Genomic DNA, 19,032 nt, shown 5'->3' with positions numbered 1-19,032 from the left:
ATTTGGCTTCCAAAGAGGAAAACATTAAATTGGGTTTTCTTTTCATTTTGTGTACTTGAAATTTCATTCGCTAACCCCCCCTCCCCACCATCTCACTCTCTGTATGAAAATTGATTGGGAACTGTGAACTGTGATTCGTATACATTTACCTTATCCTGATGATACCAAAAGATATGGGTAGGTGGCTCCGGACTAAATTTGATGATGCATGTAAGATTTATGGTACTGCCTTTGTCCACATAGAGATCGGGTCCGCCTAGAATTGTGGCTGTGGGCACTAGAAAAGGGAAGAGAGAAAGGGGAATTAAGTGCAAAAAGGTTTAAAATTACTGTTTAGCTCGCCGTCATTTTGAGCGAGCAGCTGAAATTCGAGAATTTTCATATCAATTGAGGGAATATTGCTCAATACGCCGAATTATACTGATTTCGCTTATACCAGGGCACTCAATTACAGCTGTTCGCAGTTAGCAGTTTGATTTTGCCCTATAAATAGCACCTGAGTTTGACAAACAGCTTTCAGTTCGCTGTGAAAATGCATTTAGTGCACATAATCACTGTTTATATTATTCTCATCATCATGGCCGGCAGCTGTTGCTTGGCCATTGATTTCTGTCGCATTGAATCGTGCCACGGTGTGGGTCATCTCGGTTGCCATAACAGTTTGGTGAGAGATCATGCTTATATCCGCCGCCCCCTTACCTTTGCACCCAGGCCTCTTATACATAATTGTTGTTATTATTGCCCTTCAGACATTTCATCAGAGCTGCCTATTGCATCGTCGCATGGTGAATATGCAATATTTTCATGAGTATCTAATACGAATGCAGAATAAATACCGTGAGGATGTGGCCAGTGGTGCAATTCAGGGTCTAGCGCCAGCTCAACATATGCCAGAACTTGTATGGGATTCATATTTGGCTCTATTGGCCGAATACCACGTGAAACGATGTTTAAAAGATTTAACGAATCTCTGCGTGGCCACCACGGACTTTGACCATCCGGTTTTGAACTATGCCATGGACTGGCAGCCCCGTCAATTCAAAGAGACCTCCAATGTCCAGCAGATGACACAAATGACGGAGCAATGGTTGCATCAGGTCTATGATATTCAGCCAAATGATCCCAATGCCGCTCCAACCGATATACGTAATATAATCAATGATTACGCCTCGTATCTTGGTTGTGCAGCTGGCCAGGATTATGACTTGCGTAGTAGTCGTTTTGTTTTAATTTGCTATTATAATTCTGGTCCCGAATGGGATCACGAGCTATATAGGCGTGGCACATTCAATGTAACCCATTGTTCTAATGGAAAAAGCGAAAGCTATGGCAATTTATGTAAGACAATACCGTTAAATAACTAGTTCACAAAAAAAAAAAAACAAACAAACTATATTTATATAAATAACAAGTGTAATTAAATGCCGCAGCAGCCACTTGAGCAACTAAAACATTTGTTTGGTGTTGAGTTTCGCCTTTAGTTGAATAAGAGAAGGGAGAGATGAAAAATAAAATGGCCAGGCAGCAGGTAGACTGAGAGTGGGCGAGGGCAGTAGGAAATTTAGGTGCATGTAGTGTGTATGTAGTAACCAGTAAGAAGCTGGCAAAGTTAGTCGGTAAAAGCTTGTTTGAAAGCAATTTGTTCGTCATGAGCCAGAAAAGTGGGAGCCCAAGGCGCAAGCACTTGACTCCCTACGTAACTACCTAGCTCTCTCTAGCCCTCTCTAGCTACCTCCCTCCCTTCCTGGCTCACCTCCACATCCACATCTCGTAGCGGCCGCTGTCTGTGTGGCAAGTGCAAAAACTGGCACGAGAAATGTTATAAAATATTAAAAAATAATATGCATGCATGGCAGCACTTGGATCTCCGTGTCCGTCCGTTCGTCTGTCCGTCCGTCTCTGTCTCCAATTTTCCTACCGCCAACCTGACAGTCGGCAGTTGGCTCAAGCATCTCCATCTTTATTTCTTTTTTCCCCCATCTAGCGTAGAGAGTGCCTGTCAAAAGTTAAAGCTTTTGACAGTAACTAATGCAAGTTGTGGTTAAATTTTTCTAGTGTAAAAGTATGCAATAGTTAGTTAGTTATTGTCGCATTAATTCATAGGTAAATATTTTTTTTGGACAAACCGGCAACCGTTTGTATCGGACCAAACATGCCCGCAAACTCATCATCGCTGGACTGATAGACCCTATCGGCGGCTATATAGAAGGCATCGTCATTATAATATTGCTGCATTGTGCTGCTTGTCTCCGCATCGATAAGATCTTAAATGTTGGAGTGGGTTGATTGTAGGCGTTGTTGTTGTTGTAGTTGTTGTCGAATGAAAACAAAAATAGAAATAGAAAAAATAAAAAAACAAATATAAGAAAACAAAAAAGTTGATCAAAGTAAAGGAAAATTAGAATTGTAAATGGAATCAATTCGAGGTGCGTTTCTAAAAATAAAGCAAACTAATTACTAAATTACAAACCAATGATAATTAAAAGTAACCTTTCGTATATTAAAAATAATTGTCAAAACAAAAACACACCGAATGCTTTATGGTCATGTTTTGTGTATGTATGTACGTATGTCTGGCCATTAGTCTGTGGCCTGGCCGGGCCTGACTTGGCCTAAAATGGCAGAGAGTCTCCCATGGGAATAGAACCAGGCATATCCAATTATTTAATTCACTGGAAATGGAAACCTATCTAGCAATTAATATGTCGTGGTCTTGTTTAGCAGACCGAGTACACATTTTCAATGATGACTTCGTGTTGGTGTTTATTTCAAATAATTCATATAGATCTAGGGCAATGAAATGAAGGAACTTTGCCCCTTAGTATGGTTAAAATTGTGAATTAACAAACGGCTTATTGCATATCTTATGGTGTAAAACTGTTTGTCTATATTAAAGATTTTAAGTCTTTTGAGATTTTTGTTTCATCTTTTTTTTTTTTTTTTGGTAAGGAGCACCTTTAAAACTAAGAGTGTTTCTTGGATTGGTTTCTTTTGAGAAACTAAATCTAAAACAATTGCAAAAGATTAATAAAATAACACTGCAGACTATGCTTTGTTTTTAATTATATTTTTATGAGAAAACTAAATATAAGCCTCTTGTTACAACACCCACACACACTTTGGTATAGCTATATCATATATGTATGTATGCATTTTAAAGCCCTTCGTTGGAAACATTTTTGATTCAAACAAAAATATTGGATTTGATTCATTGCCATTGCGAATTGCGTAGAATGTTGTTTTTTTGGTGGCATTAAAAATGAAATTGATTGCAAATAGTTTATTGTTGTCGGTTGAATTCGCTATCACCTATAGAAAATGTGGTTTGTCTATATCAATTTTGAAAAATATATATATGCCGATATCTGTTATTTGTTGCGGCCAGAAGGCTAAGCGCCAACTCGGTTCTCCCACTTCGTTTACCACATTCTACTACAGTAGAGAAATAAAAAAACAATGCTCGCGGTCTATATCCTGTTATTTTATCCTGTCAGCTGTTGCCTTTGTTCCCTATGTTGCCCGTTGTTGTTGTTTTTGTTGTTGTTGCTGATATTATTGTTGCAAGATTGTGAAGTATGCATAATTTACACTTTTGCAAATTGCATGAATATGCAAATAATGCAAAAGAGAGCGAGCGAGAGAGAGAGAGAGAGAGAGGGGGAAGAAAAAAAAAAATAAAAATAATAAAGAATCTCACTCCGTAGGCGAAATATTACGCTGTGGCAACTGAAATATGCAACGGAGGTCCCCACAGCACACACACACACAGCACACACACCATACTGATGGATGGATGAATGGATGGATGGATAGATGGATGGATGAGGGATAGCTCGTCAAGGACATATTACTTATACATCCGTACTTGTATTACAATATATATATGTATACCATACACACACTGACACAATTCCCCGAGCTGCTGCTCTCTGTCTCTCTCTCTCTCTCCGTCCCACTGACTATCTATCTGTCTGGCATACTCACCCACAATATTCAAGTTAACCGAATAACTGCGCACGGGCTGTGTCGATATTTGACATTCATAGACTCCGGCATCACGTTGTTGGGCCCATTTGATTTGCAATGTCCACTCATCGATATCACGATGATATGAGGTCTGGAAACGTTGATCCGTTGTATATGTATAAGTGCCCACAGTCAATATATGGAGATCACGATGTCGTATCCAGGCCACCTGAAATACATAAGCATAGATATTCATTAATTAACGCTTCAGTCAAAGTTCAAACCGCATATTTGCATTTTGATTGCTATATTAAACAGAATTTAACTAATGAATGATAATAAAAGAGTAAATAACAAAAAAAAAAAAGAAAACAAGGAAGAGAGAGAGAGGAAGAAACTGAGTCCAGTTTTGCTTCTTTTTTTTTGGGTCCCCGAAGTATAAAAATTTATGCAACTCACAATCTAAATTTTAAATAACTTGAAATTAGTGTGCGCAACGCATGACAGACCCGGAAAATGATACTTCCTTTCTCGTTTGGCTCTTCAAACGGGACTCCGTCTTTGTGTCCGTCTCCGTCTCTGGGTCTCCCACCACTGACCTGCCACAGCTCGACATTCACTCGACATTGCCCACTACATTTTATACAGTTTTAGCTAGCTCGACCCATGCCCCGCAAACGTCTGTCGCCTTTTGGCAAGTTTTTTCTTTCTTTTTTTGGGCGTCTTGTTTATGCGGCTAACTGTCTAACCAATATACACACACTCACACACAGTCAGACCCATAGACAGACAAACCGACATACATATAGCCAGACAGACATGGAGACTCGGCGTCAGAGGCAACCAACTGTGCCAGGCATCCATCTGTGTGCAGTTTCAGTTTGCCGTCTGTCTAATTCTGCAATAACAGCAGCAACAACAAAAAAAAAAGAATAAAACCCAAAAAGCAAAATAACAGAAAAAATCGACAAAAAAAAAATAAAGAAGAGGAATCAAACTTTTTGCAACCCGAGTTTTTGCCGCACTGGCAACATAAATTTACCGTTGGCCAAAAACTGAGCCGCCAGTTAACTAGAGAACACCATTTCCGTCTCCTCTTTCTCTATCTCTCTCTCTCTCTCTCTGTCTATGAGTGTGTGTAGTTTACTGATTGCGGAAGCAGATTTGGTTATGTGGAAATCTATGACCCCCAAACTCCCTTTTTTATATCCATAACCCCTGTACAGTGTGGTGGGGGGATGGGCGTGGAGCCTTCACACTCTCAATACTAAATCGCTTAACGTAATCAACTTCCATTTCCAGAACGGGCTAGATGGTTGGCTGACTGACTGACTGGCTGTCTGGCTAGGCAGCACCTGCAAAGTTTCTCACCAAAAATGGGCAAATGCGTGCAAAATATTTCCGCATTGTGTCTGCATCCTTGGCTAGTTCTGATATGTAATGCGAGATCTGTACGAACTTTTGAAAACACTACAGAAAAAACACGAGATAAAAACTCTCGAACAGACGACGACGAGGAGCAGCAACAAATGACAATGAATTTACGTTTAATGGCGGCTGTCAGTCGGTCGGCCATCGTTCTTTCGGGCTGTACTTTCCATCCACTGCGGCATATTGCAGTGCAAAGGACTCTTCGTTATGGCAACCAATTTAATTTGATTGCTGAAATGCAATACTCTTGCTTTTGTTAAGGACTCGCTTTCGGGCATAATTTGGGCAAAAAAAAAGTAACTTCAAGTAGCTGAGTGAGTGAGTGTGAGAGAGATAGGCTTTTGTTTGGAGCTTGGGGTAAAACGAGATGTTAATTGGAAATGGGATAAAGCCAAAAAGAAACTCAAGTGACGTAATAAAACTATAGTAATAACTTGGAAAGACTAAGACTAAGAGATGGCGGTCAGTAGAAACAGCAGCAGCAGCAGCAGCAACAGAATGAGAAACATGGGCAACATGTGTTGGACTATTCTCCCACTCACTCTTTTAGCCATTTTGTCTTGCTATATCTCAGCACTTGTGACCTTTTGGTTTTAGTTATTGTTTCTGCATCACGTATTACATAATAAACTGCCAGCAAATTTAATAAGCAGCCATGTGTGCCACATCGTTCCCAATGTCTATCTTAATAATCTAACTAAATACATATATGTATACATATGTATGTATATAAAAATATTGTGTGTATGTTTGTGTATCTCAAGGGCTGGGGGCTACAGCATATTGCCCATCAGGACTGACAATTTGGTGTTTTTCATTAATTCTAGCTTTTTTTAAGCAGCGGGAAAGATTTGAAGATTTCAAAAAGCCAACATTTTTGGAATTTAAAAAATATGCATGGCACCTTTTCGCCCGTTTTGAAGATAAAAAGTGCGAGGCATATAATTTTCCCAATCCTTTTGCACCCACATGGCAGATTCAAAATTCAAGTCAACAAATTTAAGAGTCCCACGATACCAAACAATTTTGTTATGTAAAAACTTTAACATATTTCAGACTTTTTGGCAACATTTTATTTTACTGGAAAAAAAACAGATGTTGAAGTGCACTTTATATCAAGAAAATAATTTGTTTTGTTGATACGTCTTTCTTTGCTAGCTTGATGGAAAGAAAAGAGAAACAGAGTTGTCATCTGGAACCCATCGAAAACACTTTAAACTTAAGTAATATCGATGGTATATTTTCTTAAGCTACTCGAGATTTCAGTGTTGAAAAGTGAAAAAATCGGCTAAAGCTAGATTTCAGTGTTGGAAAATGCTATTTTTTATTTGGCGCGTTGTTTGACCGCCCTGGCAGCTAAATATTGTACTTTTAATTATAAAATTAAGGAATATTCCGCTGCTCTGGCAGCCGAATATTGTATTCTGAACTATATTTGTTCTCTTAAATCAAGAAATAATGTAAACTCAAAAATATTTTTGATTGTTGAAATAGTGTGAACACAAGTTTCAAAAAGCGCGCGTATTCGAGTATCCGATATTTGGCATCTGGCAACACTATCTCAAAATTTGACAGCTTCTTTTAGCCGGAAAAAGCTACTTTTAGCTATAATCCCGCTAAAAACATGATTTTTCTCTTGTTAATTGCACAAAAACTACATAATAAATCGCCAAGGCGCACCTGAGGTCGTGCTCGTGGAATTTTTCTCTTTTGTTTGATACAAAATTTATGTAGTTTAATCGCGTTTTGGGCCCGAGTAGCTATGGTAAATATTTACCATATTTTTTTTATTTATTTTTTTCACTCTTCAAATAATTTTTTTTTCATAACTAGTTAGTTATAGACAGATATTAGGCAAATTTTGTAGCATCTTTTGTGAATAAACACTACCAAAAATTCACTTTGACTCTCAATTACGTCGGTACTTCTTCTTTGATATATTTACCAACTGTTTTTGTCAAGTTATCAGACCTTAAAAGTTGCGATCTAACAATGTTTGAAACAATTATAATTTGGATCATGCTGCCAAATGTCCATACATTTTTGAGTGAAAATAATGAAACCTTAATGAAATATTACTCAAAAAAAAAAAGGCTGAATTTACAGTAATATGATTTCTGGAACAGTTTAATAGCTAGACGGACTTACAGTTATTCAATATCTTTCTACTATAATTAAAACTTTTTTTTATTCTTTTTTTTAGCAATTTATTAATGGAGTTTCGAATTTTCTCTTACTTAGAAACAGCTATTTTCTGACAAAAATTTGGCAGCACTGATGTCCACACTTGTTTGTGTGTGTTTATTAAATGCAAATAAAAATAAACATTATTAAAACAGACGCCCCCAGGAAATGGAAATGATAAAAATAATGACAGCAACCAAAATGAAAAGCCAGAGCTATCTCAGACTCTATGAAAGAGAGATACAGAGGGAGAGAGCGAGAGAGAGAGAAGCAGATAAGGCTAGACACCTAGATTGGATTCTAGATTTGCTCGTTTATTTGCCTAGACTTAACTTCTTTTTGTGGGCTTCTGGTTCTCCTTCCGGCTAACTGGCCTCATACTCACCGTCTTGTTGCCCAGATGCTTGACGCGACAGCCCAAGTATGCGGATTTGCCCACAAGCGATGTTATATTCCTTGGCATTGTTAGATCAAAATATGGCTCATTCCATTTGTGGCCATGCGGATAATGCGACGATGGTGGCAAGTGTGTGGGCTTTGCCTCCGCATTATTGTGATTGTTGTTATTCACAGATTGCCGCTGGTAGCACAATGTTAGGCCTGCAAACAGCACAAAAAATAGAAAAAAGAATGGGATTAGAATAACGTACCTAAATGAAAAATATATAAACACAGACATTTCCTTGTCCTTCTCCATTGTGCTTGAAGAACTTGTTTTATAAATTGCCTATTAATGTGTGGCCATAAGAAGGGAAAACCCCAAAGAACCCAAGGACATCATCATCGTTGTAACACTGGCTTCCTTTTCAACTCAACCCTCACGAAAAAAAAAACAACTATAAAGAAACTACTCACACACATACATACATGCAGGAAGAAAAATGAAAATGCCAACAAACTGCACCTTAACATGTTTTAGGTAGTTTAATTAAAACGATGACACAAGCCAGTGACACATATGGCGTTAGATGAGTGTGTGTGGGTATATGAGTGTGTGTGGCCAGGTGGCAAGCAGCAAGTGGCACGTTTATATAACAAATGGCAAACTGACTCTTTTTTGTTAGTTTTTCGTTTAGTTTTATTTTTGCCGTGCAACTAAAAATGTTGCAAATGACAAACTCATTGTGCCCCATATACTTATACATATACACAAACATATATGTATGTTTGTATGTATGTGCGGGGTTAAAGTTGGAAAGATGTTTTGGGGTGGCTTAAGTGGCAGCCTGGCATATGCCTGGCTGGTTCAGCAAGCCTGTGGGTTTGGGTGGGCCCGTGTGAAGTGGCTGCTTCTGCTGTTGCTGTTGTTGCAGTTGTTGTGCATTTCATTTATGGACCGTTGGTAGGGGCTAATTTTCTAATTACTCGACGCGACGACGACTTTCTATGACTTCGTCATGGCATTTTGTAAAATGGGAAAAAAGCAAAGCTTTTATAGATGCCAACCAATCCCCCTCTCTCTTTCTCTCTCACTCTGTGGGTGTATGCGTGTGTGTGTGCGTCCTAAAAGTGCCATTTTATAAACTGTCAGAGGGTTTGGGGGTTTTGAAGTCTAATAATGTTTAAGCTAGGAAACAAAACAACAAACAAACAAAATTGTAAAAACTGTATAACTGCAAATTTCATTTCCGCCTACAAAAAATAAAAGCTACATCTAGAAACTAAGTAAGTGAATGGGAGTTCTCTGTGCCGTTGCTGCCAAATTGCGAGGCTCATAAAGTTGGGCCACGTTTTCAAATGAATCAAGGGGGCTGTGAGAGTTAAGGAGTGGCTGATTTTTTAGAGCGAAAGCTCTAAATAATGGCCAACAAGGAACAAGGATAACAACAAATAACAAATGCTAAATGGCTAACAAAGTTTTCTCTTCTACACAGAAACTAACTTTCAAATAGAATTCTACTTTGGATTTTTATTAAATTATGAATAAATATAAATTCTAGACTCCATGCTGTGTGTATGAGTCTGTATGTTGCATAGCAAATTGCATTATTCAAACCTTTCAGTTAGCTCAATAAGTTTAGTGAAAAAGACTAGAGCGAGAGACGAAACTAGAATAGACGAAGCTGTATGATAGATGAAGTTGAAGATAGTGAAGTGGAAATGGAAGTTGAGCAATTTTCTGTATTTTCCATCTATCTGCTGGGTTTTGGTCGGACCAAGATGCCAATCAAATTTACAATCCTTTTTTTTTTTGCCTATCTTCACAGCTTGTTTATTCAAGCAGCCAAGTGTCGTTTAGCCAAACGAGCTGGAGGCAAAACCAAATAGTAAGACAGACTTGTGAGTGGGCTCAGAATCCAAGCATTTCTCCATCTTCTCACTGTGTATATGTGACTGGCTGCTAGTAAATTCCATAAAACTTTAAGAGTTCTGGGCCTGAAGCACTACAAGCGCCTTTGACAGGATTAAAATGTGCTAGCGAGCCATTGAAAGAGCCAGAGAGGGACACTCTGGCAGACAGACAGAGACAGAGAGACATATACAGGGAGGGTAGGCGGTGAAAAGGAATGGTAAAGAGTCGAGTGGATGAACAAACACTGCAGCGAAGTGAATGCAAATAGCAGCGTCGGCATTGGCATGCTCAGGCATATGCGTATTGCTTTTATATAAAACTGCAAATACCAGCCAGGTGGAACAAGGAAAACGGAAAAAAAAACCAGAGGGCCGGGGCTAACTTTGACCGCGTCAAAGTTTGTATACCCTTGCAAGTTTTTTGAGTAAAAGGTCTAATATTTGCGAAAGAACGGCTTAGGAAATAACGAAGTTATTGATCAAAGTCACTGTTCACCACCGATTGTTCCTATGGGAGCTATATGATATAGTCGCCCGATCTTAATCAAATTTGGCACAGTCATTAATAGTTATGCTAAACTGAGATATATAAATTTTTATGACAATTGCTTCAAAAGTAACGAAGTAATTGACAAAAGTCACTGTTTTCGAAAGATCGTTCCTATGGGAGCTATATGATATAGTCACCCGATCTTGATCAAATTTTGCATAGTCGTTTATATGTGTAATTAACTCATCAAAATTAAATTTCACGACAATACCTCAAAAAATAACGAAGTTATTAAGAAAAGTCACTGTTCGTGACTTTGGCGTTTGTATGGGAGCTATATGATATAGTGGTCCGATCCGGCTGAATCCGAGATATACAACGCCTGCAGTATATACAAGCCCACATGCAAAATTTCAGCTCTGTAGCTTTTACGGTCTAGGAGGAGTTTGCGTTGATCCAGACGGACGGACGGACGGACGGACGGACGGACGGACGGACGGACGGACATGGCTATTTGAACTCGTCTCGTCGTGCTGATCAAGAATATATATACTTTATATGGTCGGAGATGCTTCCTTCTATGCGTTGCACACTTCTGACCAAAATTAATATACCCTTTTTGCAAGGGTATAAATATAAAACGAAAGGTGAAGGGATTTTCATTCACTCTCTCTCACTTACTCACTCACTCACTCACTCACTGACACTCTTCTTTCTCTATGTGGGCAAATAACAGCCACTGAGCAATGTACTGATTGTCTCTTTATGTGTGTGTGTGTGTGTGTGTGTGTGTGGGTGCTTGTTGGTGTGTGGCAACCATCAATGGACTCGTTAGCAAGCAAGAAAATAAAACTCATTTAGTTATTCATAGAAGCAATTTAAAAAAACAAAAACGCACAAAAGTAGGCAAATATATTTTACTTTATTTTATCGTAGCCAAGGTAAAGCAATCAAAACAAGTCCATCAAGGTCAAGGTAATTAATTTGACAGAAGAAACAACAAAACCCACACACACACACAGAAACACATACATATCGAGAGTAGTAGTTGGTTGAGTGGGAACACTATAAATATTCATCAATATATCGTACGTAAGTAATGCAAATTAATTCTGGCTATAAGTCAATTAAGAATTTTGCTGTATCACACGTGCCCAGGGGCATAATGGGAAAATATTACGCATACGCCACGGCCAACGAACCCAACGAGCCCAACGATCGAGGGCAGAGATGAGTGGTTGGCTGTTGACAATTTATGATTGATTCGCTTGGCGCTAACCCATACCCCCTTGCCGCCCTTTACCCTCCGCCCACCATTTGCAAGTACCAGACCACATCCGAACATTGCCATCGATGGGCCAGAGGGTTTTGCGTTTCCTCTCACCATGTGCTCATTGTTCATTTGCATATGTGGCCATGCACTGCAAGTTTCTCTCATTGGCTTTGTGTGTCCTTTGGGGCGACCATAATGAATCATTTGAGTGCAAGCTTGAGCTTCGGCTTCAGTTTGCTGCTGGCTCATTTTACGCAAAATTAGCTTTGGCATCCGCAGCAGACGCTCCTTTACGACAAAACAATTGGCCCTGGACTTGGGCTAGGTACACACACAAACACACGGACATACATACATTCAGAGTGGCAGACAATTGTGATTATGGGAACGAAGATATAACAAAGGGTTTGGGAATCGGCCACAGAACTGAGTGACTATATATATATATATATGTATGTGCATACATTCGTATGTGGCTGAGCACTTAGTGTCCGCTTTTCTCTTTCTCTCTCTTACTCTCTCACTGGCAACAATGGCAAAGGCTATAAAACGCTTAGTGGTGTCCATGTGTGGGTAAGTTCGGAGTGTGTATGTTTCGGTGTGTGTGTGTGTGTGTGTGGATGTGTGTATATGCGGTTGTATGTTTAATGGTCTTAAATATTTAAAAAGCAAACGCACATCAACCACAAAAGCAAAAAGTAAACGCTGAACCCAAGTGAGTGTAAACAATTTGGCCATAAAGAGGGGAAAAATTAATGGCACCAACAATAAAATACTCTTTACACGAATATTACAGTAAATAATATTTAAATATAATAAACAAAAAGGGTTATGCAATAAAACGATCCATACATCTTTCCCGAATTGTGATTAAAGCGAGCCATTGTGACTGCAATCAAAAATTGAAGATTTATTCTCATTTCGATTACCAAGCAGCGAATAACTATGCAAATGAAGCACTTTGAAAAAACTTTTCACTTCACATATAAATGTATGTAATCGATATCTCTTGTAAATATATACATCCTATTTAAGGCCTTTAGAAACAAGAATTCACATATTTACAATCAAAAGCCAAATCATTTTAGAAAGACAGTTGATTTGTTGCTTAGCAACCTCAAAGTTAATGTTTAGTTTAAGCTATTATTGTAAGAAATGTATTCGATGAATATAAATAAGTTAGCAATCAGAGAAGAGATATAAATAAACTTTTGAGACTACATTTGTGGGCAGAAGTCACGAAAGTGTTACCATCATTAAAACGGTTTCCATTACGCAAGAGTTTAAAGTAAAAGTTTTGTTGTATTCTCGTTTTTTTGTTTTCTTTCATTTTCTGGCTAATTTATATAAAAGTTGTGGGCAAACTTATAAATAATTATGAGCAAGCTTCTGATGGAATTAATAATTGTTTAACGGTTGCTGCTTGTGGAGCAAAAAATAGATGAAAAGTTTAAGGCTTTTGGCAGCTGTTTCTTTTTTTTTTTTTTTGCCGTCATGCAAAATTCTTACCTCAATTAAAGATAAGTATCAAAGTGCATAATAATCAAAAGGCAGTCAGGTGAATAAAGCGAGAGTGAGCGACGTCAAGAAGAGATGGCAACATAAACACTGCGGAAAGCTGTCTGTCTGTCTGGCTGCCCGTCTGCCTTCCTACCTGACTGCTTACCTCGGCCAGTGTCTGTCAAAATGATTGTTTTACATGCATTACATTTACCCCTACAACCACCCTTTCCTCTTACACCATTTGCCATTCAGTTCCATTAGCCTGTGGGGCTCCACCAGGCGTATGCGCAATTTTTATTATAATTTTTTTTCGCTTGTTTTCACTGAGCTTCCTTGTTGTTGCTTTTGTTGCACATCGTTTTTCATAGACAGCACAGAACAGCACGGCCCAGGTAAGCGGTAAGCAACCATTTTTACTGCAATTTATGCACATCGGGAACAACGACAACAACAATAACAAAAACGTATCCAAAATCCATACCCATGCCAATGCCCATACCCGTGGCTATGGATCTGAGCCAGGCCTGGTACGGCTCAACCCCGTTTGGTCATTGCTTGTTAACACACCCAATGGGAGTTATTAATGTTTGTGGGGCTTTATTTACGGCTAGCAGGCAGGCAGGCAGGCAGCCGCCAGCCAGTCAGCCCCATCGAGCTGCCCAGCGAGTCGATTTTTTATGACTCCCGAAGGCCGCAGGACTCGCTGACAGCCAGTAGCAGGAGCAGAAGTTGAATCTGGAGCAGATCCCTTTCGTTTCCCTTTCTGTTGTTGTTGTTGTGCAGTTGATTTAAATTTGGTGTAGTTAATTTTTAACCCAATTTTTGCCAACGAATTTTTTATTTATGTGCCCGCCGCCTTTTTATAACATTTTATTGCCAACTGGGCATAAAAATGGGTTTAAAAAACCAAAAAAGAAGGAGAAAAAAACACCAACGACTGGACTTAAATATACTTGAATGGTCTCTCTTATTGAATTTTGCTGGCCCAGGCATTAAAACCTTTCATAAGAGGCACCAAAAAACCTCTTGAAACTTTTAACATTTTCTTTTTCTCACATTTTCGTTATGTGTGCCTCTCAATTCATGTCAATCTCCTTTCTGTTTCTCCTCTTTACTTCTAACTCCTTCCTCTTTTTCTTGCTAGCAGAAACTCTCAACTCTCTTGGTTTGCCTCTTCAACTTTTCAACTTCAATATCTTTGCCATGTTTCCTGTGTCATTTGCAAATCAAATTGTAATTGAAGTTGTGTAAGCTGCCATCTCATCTGACTTTCCTTCTTCCAAATCCCCTCCACCATCCCCCTCAACTTCAGGTTACAACAATGGCTCGCTGTCTTGAGCAGTAAAATATTGTTAAGCAAATCGTTAGAATGTATGTAAGTTTGTGGCATGTTGTGCTCGGTGTGTTTGATTTTAATCCAACTTGCATTTATATGCAAATGTTGACGACGACGACATCGAATCAGAGAATCGAATCGAATAAACCCCATTTATACCGAAAACCGAATCATTTCTTTACAATTTGATTTTGCTTATTAAAATAGATACGAATACATGATAATGCAGTTGCATGGCTTCGGGGTCGAATCAGAGATACATATTCACATATCAAGTATGTCAAATGGGGGATTGTGGTTGGGATGGTTGGTATGGTTCGTATGGTTGGTAGATGGGTAACAGGGGGCGGGGGGAAAAAAATCAATAGGATAAACATTTTCCAGGAACATTGTCGTCCGATTAAAAATGCATAATTGGCCATGTTAACCAACTGCAGAAAGAGAGGAGGACACGCATTGTCTAAAGTCGATGACCAGCAGTATAACATGCAAATATACTTTGGCTTTGGCTTTCACCTAACGGAAACGGAAGCAACTGTTGAGGCTCGCCCACACCCCCAATTGTATACGCCTTCTTGTTAAGTTGGCTGAGCTCGCACTTCGTGTGCGCTTCATTGCATGTGCCACACACACCCAGGAGAGGGAGGGAAGAGGGAATGGTAAAGGGACTTTAAAGTTGCCACACATTTCTATTTCTCTTTCAGTTTCAATTTGTTCTATTTGGTTTTTTTCCTTATTTTTCATCGTGTTTCTGGTGTTTATTAATGTACATTTGTCGTCGTGTTTATTTAAGCAATTATTATTTCAGCCATGCCATCTAGTGGGCGTGGCAAAAGCAACAGCAACGGTAACAGCAGCAGCAGCAGCAGCAGCAGCAGCAGAAATGCTAATTAGATTTTGCAATTATTCGTGCATGAAAACGAAGAGCCACAACAGTCATCAGGTGGCATGAGACTTGACTCGATGGCAAACTAGTGTTTGGGTTGCTGGAGTATGAGATGGCTATTAAATAGTCATAAATTAAAATTAAATATTTGCTTGACATGCCACAGCCATCATCATCATCATCATTATCATCGTCATCATTATAATCACCAAAAACAAAGTTAAAAATAATACAAATACAGTTATACATATATCAAAAAGTAGACCAAAACCATCAACTGTCAATTATTTTTTAAATGATTTTGCTTTCAATTAAACTTCAATCGCATTGCATAAGCGGCTAATAAATTTTAATGGTGGCAGCAAAAAAAGAGCACAAACAAAAAATCAATTTGTTGGAGAAGGGGACAGGAGTTGCATGGTGATTCTGGGAAAAACCCAAGGCCATTGCCGCTAATCGTATTATTTTTATATAAAAAAATTGTTCTTTGTTTGTTGTTTTCAATTTGAACAAGTGTCCATAAAAGTATCCAAAAACTGCTACATATATGTATGTACATATATAATAAATTTTTTATGGAAAACGACAACGAACAAGAAATAATTTTGATATATATGTATATTTTTTTTTATTTTTCACATAGGAACAGAAACAAAGAGAGAGACAGAAAGAGAGACGGAGTGAAATATTTGCGCAATTCACACATCAAACGAAAAGCAAAGTTGTTGGAGAGATTTGTTTCTGTTTGATGTTGGGTTGCGGGGTAAATTGCAAAATTGTAAAACGGCCACTTTACGGCCATTTGCATGGCGCCACTTCCCACTACCACCCATCAACACCACCCACCACTCTGCCACCTCCCAGCTCAATCCACTCAATCAGACATACACTCTCCCAGTATGTGTGTGTGTTTGTTATGAATCCATTGACCAGGCGTTAATTGAATTATGTTTGCCGCACAATTGGCTCGGCAAGTGCTACAAGAACAAGAACAACACAAACAACAAGTCGTCGAATGCAGTGAAAATGGATTTTACATGGAAATGTGATGAAAATGAATTGATTGTCATACAGACATAGCTTATAGCAGATAGCTGATACCTAACTATTGTAACAAGACAATAATGACAACTGCCATGTACGTAGTCGTCATCAGGTTAAAAATGTTGTCAGAACACTTAAACTGGATGGATTTATTGCGATGTCGATGTATTTAACATGTATTATATTGGGATAAATTTCCACTAACATTCAATATGGGACTTGTACAAAGAATCAGCCAATTGGTTTTGCTACAGTTGGATTATATAGATAAACCATTTGGGATCTAAGCGAAACGAAAAAGCTAATACTTGTGACCACTTTTGATGGCCTTTCTTTAAACTAAGCAATAAATGTGTTCAGATAATATATATACAATTGTACTTATTAAAAGCCCAAAAAAGTATGCTATACAAATGTTTGAGATACAAAATGGTAAATTCCAAAAAAGTATGCTACAAAAATTATGTGCAATTTCGAATCGAATGATTTTCTCTCACAAAATTCGACTCAAAAGAAAATCTATTCAATGAAACCCAAAAAAGTGAAAATAATAAAAAAGAAATTAATCAATTGAGTAGATAAATTAATCAAACTGGCCTACATATTCACAGCTTTTCTGTTTAGGGTACTTTTTAATGAACACAATTAGTTTTCCATAGATTCTTATGGTACGGCAATATCTTGGAATATCTATTCATGTGAGTCATTATATAACAATATTGTGATAATCTTTTTTATATTCTCTATTCTCGGTTGGATCAAGACGCTGACAAGTGGCAAATAATGCCTATTAGAATAAATGGGATTGTGTCTTTTTGGCTGGGATTCAAGCACTTACAAGTGCTATGACCCTTATGACCCTTGCCGTATAATGTTATCAATCTGATTATATCAATGTTTTATTCATACACTGGAAGCAAACTGCACTTGCCCTTGAGCATTGCCCACTAGCAGCTCATTACAAACAATCAAATGCCAATAGGACACAAACTAAAATTACACAAAAACAACAACTCGACGGCTTACCAAAGCCCGGCCATAAAAGTAAACACACACACACGCACACCCACACATACTCGGATGAAATGCCAAAAATAAATGAAACAGTAAAACTTAATTTGCTGTTTATGCCGAGCGGAAGAGGAAAGAAAAAAAGGAAAAAACTAAACAGTGGCGACCTAATGATAACTACCTTTCCCTTTCTTTCTTTTTGGTTTTTGGTTTAGCTTTGCCTTTTGTCTTTCTACTGCCATCTCCGTTGAGGATTAATAAACCAAGTTTTCGGGTCGCTAATGAACTGTAGCGTTAAGCCACAGAAATGAACTGCGGACCGTACCACATGCCGTATGTGTGATGGCCAGATTAGGCGACAACAACAAACATCACTACAACAACAACAACAACAGCAACCATCATCATAGGCAAGGACCAATGACGACTATTTGACATTTTGTGCATGTATAAATTATATGGGCAAACAAACGAAACATTTGCGCTGATTGCCAAATGCCGTCGGCATTTCTTCTGGGTCTACATAGAACCTCGTCCCCCCTACCACTACCATGCGTATACCTCTCCCATCCCTCTAGCCACCAAATTCCAAGTTCTGGACTCAGCGTCTAACTGAGACTGAGCCTGCTCTTTGGCCCGAGTACTATAAAAAATAATGAAGAAAAATAACTTAAAGCGACGGGACTATAAAATAAATGAGCCGGCAATGCCAATGGGATCTTCTTTTGCTGTTCTTCTACTTCTATTTTATTTTCCTAGCCATAAGCAAACACGCATAAATTCTATGAAATTTGTGTGCCTCGAATGCCAGTTACATGTTATATGAATGTTCTTTAACAGGGACGGACTATCTTGCCCCCAAAACTATTGCTTTTAATTAATAGCAAAGCAATCTAAGGCACAGAGCATTTGTTGCTATTAAGGTAGACTCTTTTGATATGTTTCCCTTAAATTTACATGATGTATATTTTACCTTTACTTTTTCCATCACAAAGGCAAACGGCGAAACGCAGAGCCGAAAAGTGCTTAGCCACTCTTATTTGCGCATAATTAATTATTTTCATTAATTTTCATTAATCCCTATTGCCGACTCATTTTCAACTCGTTGGACTCTTCATCATATAACCTTCAAATCCTTCGTTAAGCAAACAACATTTTTCTAATGTTACAGGTTAAAAAAGTTCGAGCAGGAATAGAATAGTTTGTAATAGAAACCTTTTATATTTTTAAGAATTGTATTTTTTAGTTGTTTTTCTTTTCGAGTAGTTGCAGAAGTTTCGAATACTTTGTCTAGTTACTCTTTCCGTTCATAATCCAGCCCTGTAACTATTATTACGATGATTGTGGTCATGTATATGAGAAAAAAAAAAAAACTACTTAGTTATATTCTCCAAATGTTTGGCAAATTTGTCGGTCATTTGCATTGCCAAAAACTTGACAATGGCTAAAGGAGAGCATAAGAAAGAAGGGAGAATAAAGGCAATCCTTAACCCTATATACATACCAACCTACCCCACAAGCGAAATGCTTGGGCCTAACTTTTCGCTTGGCGGGCCATTTATTATGGCTTCATGTATGACATTTGTTTTGGGTCCCAGTTCCCTGAAAACATTTGC

The 19,032-nt window shown here is 38.3% G+C and overlaps 2 protein-coding genes across 3 annotated transcripts in view; one reads left to right on the top strand and one right to left on the bottom strand.

The window, feature by feature from the left end:
* The window catches only part of LOC6646480 (zwei Ig domain protein zig-8), a 43,483-nt gene that overhangs the window by 2,279 nt on the left and 22,172 nt on the right, over positions 1–19,032 (bottom strand). Inside the window, exons 2-5 of one of the 2 annotated variants that reach the window (XM_002069052.4) lie at positions 7,967–8,181; positions 3,985–4,195; positions 2,127–2,264; positions 150–277 (exon numbers count right to left, since the gene is read on the bottom strand). In XM_002069052.4, coding sequence (XP_002069088.2) covers positions 150–277; positions 2,127–2,264; positions 3,985–4,195; positions 7,967–8,181 — 692 coding nt within the window. The remainder of the gene's footprint in view (positions 1–149; positions 278–2,126; positions 2,265–3,984; positions 4,196–7,966; positions 8,182–19,032) is intronic. The other variant, XM_023178081.2, reaches the window with a different exon arrangement.
* Positions 517–1,451, top strand: LOC6646481. Its single transcript, XM_002069053.3, has 2 exons — positions 517–664; positions 750–1,451. Exons 1-2 carry the CDS (start codon positions 533–535, stop codon positions 1,362–1,364), a joined length of 747 nt encoding a protein of 248 aa, XP_002069089.2. The 5' UTR covers positions 517–532; the 3' UTR covers positions 1,365–1,451.

The sequence above is a fragment of the Drosophila willistoni genome, assembly GCF_018902025.1.
Source record: "Drosophila willistoni isolate 14030-0811.24 chromosome XR unlocalized genomic scaffold, UCI_dwil_1.1 Seg143, whole genome shotgun sequence".
NCBI lineage: Eukaryota > Metazoa > Arthropoda > Insecta > Diptera > Drosophilidae > Drosophila > Drosophila willistoni.
The sequence above is the reverse complement of the archived record's forward strand: the minus strand, read 5'-3'. Positions and strand labels throughout refer to the sequence as shown.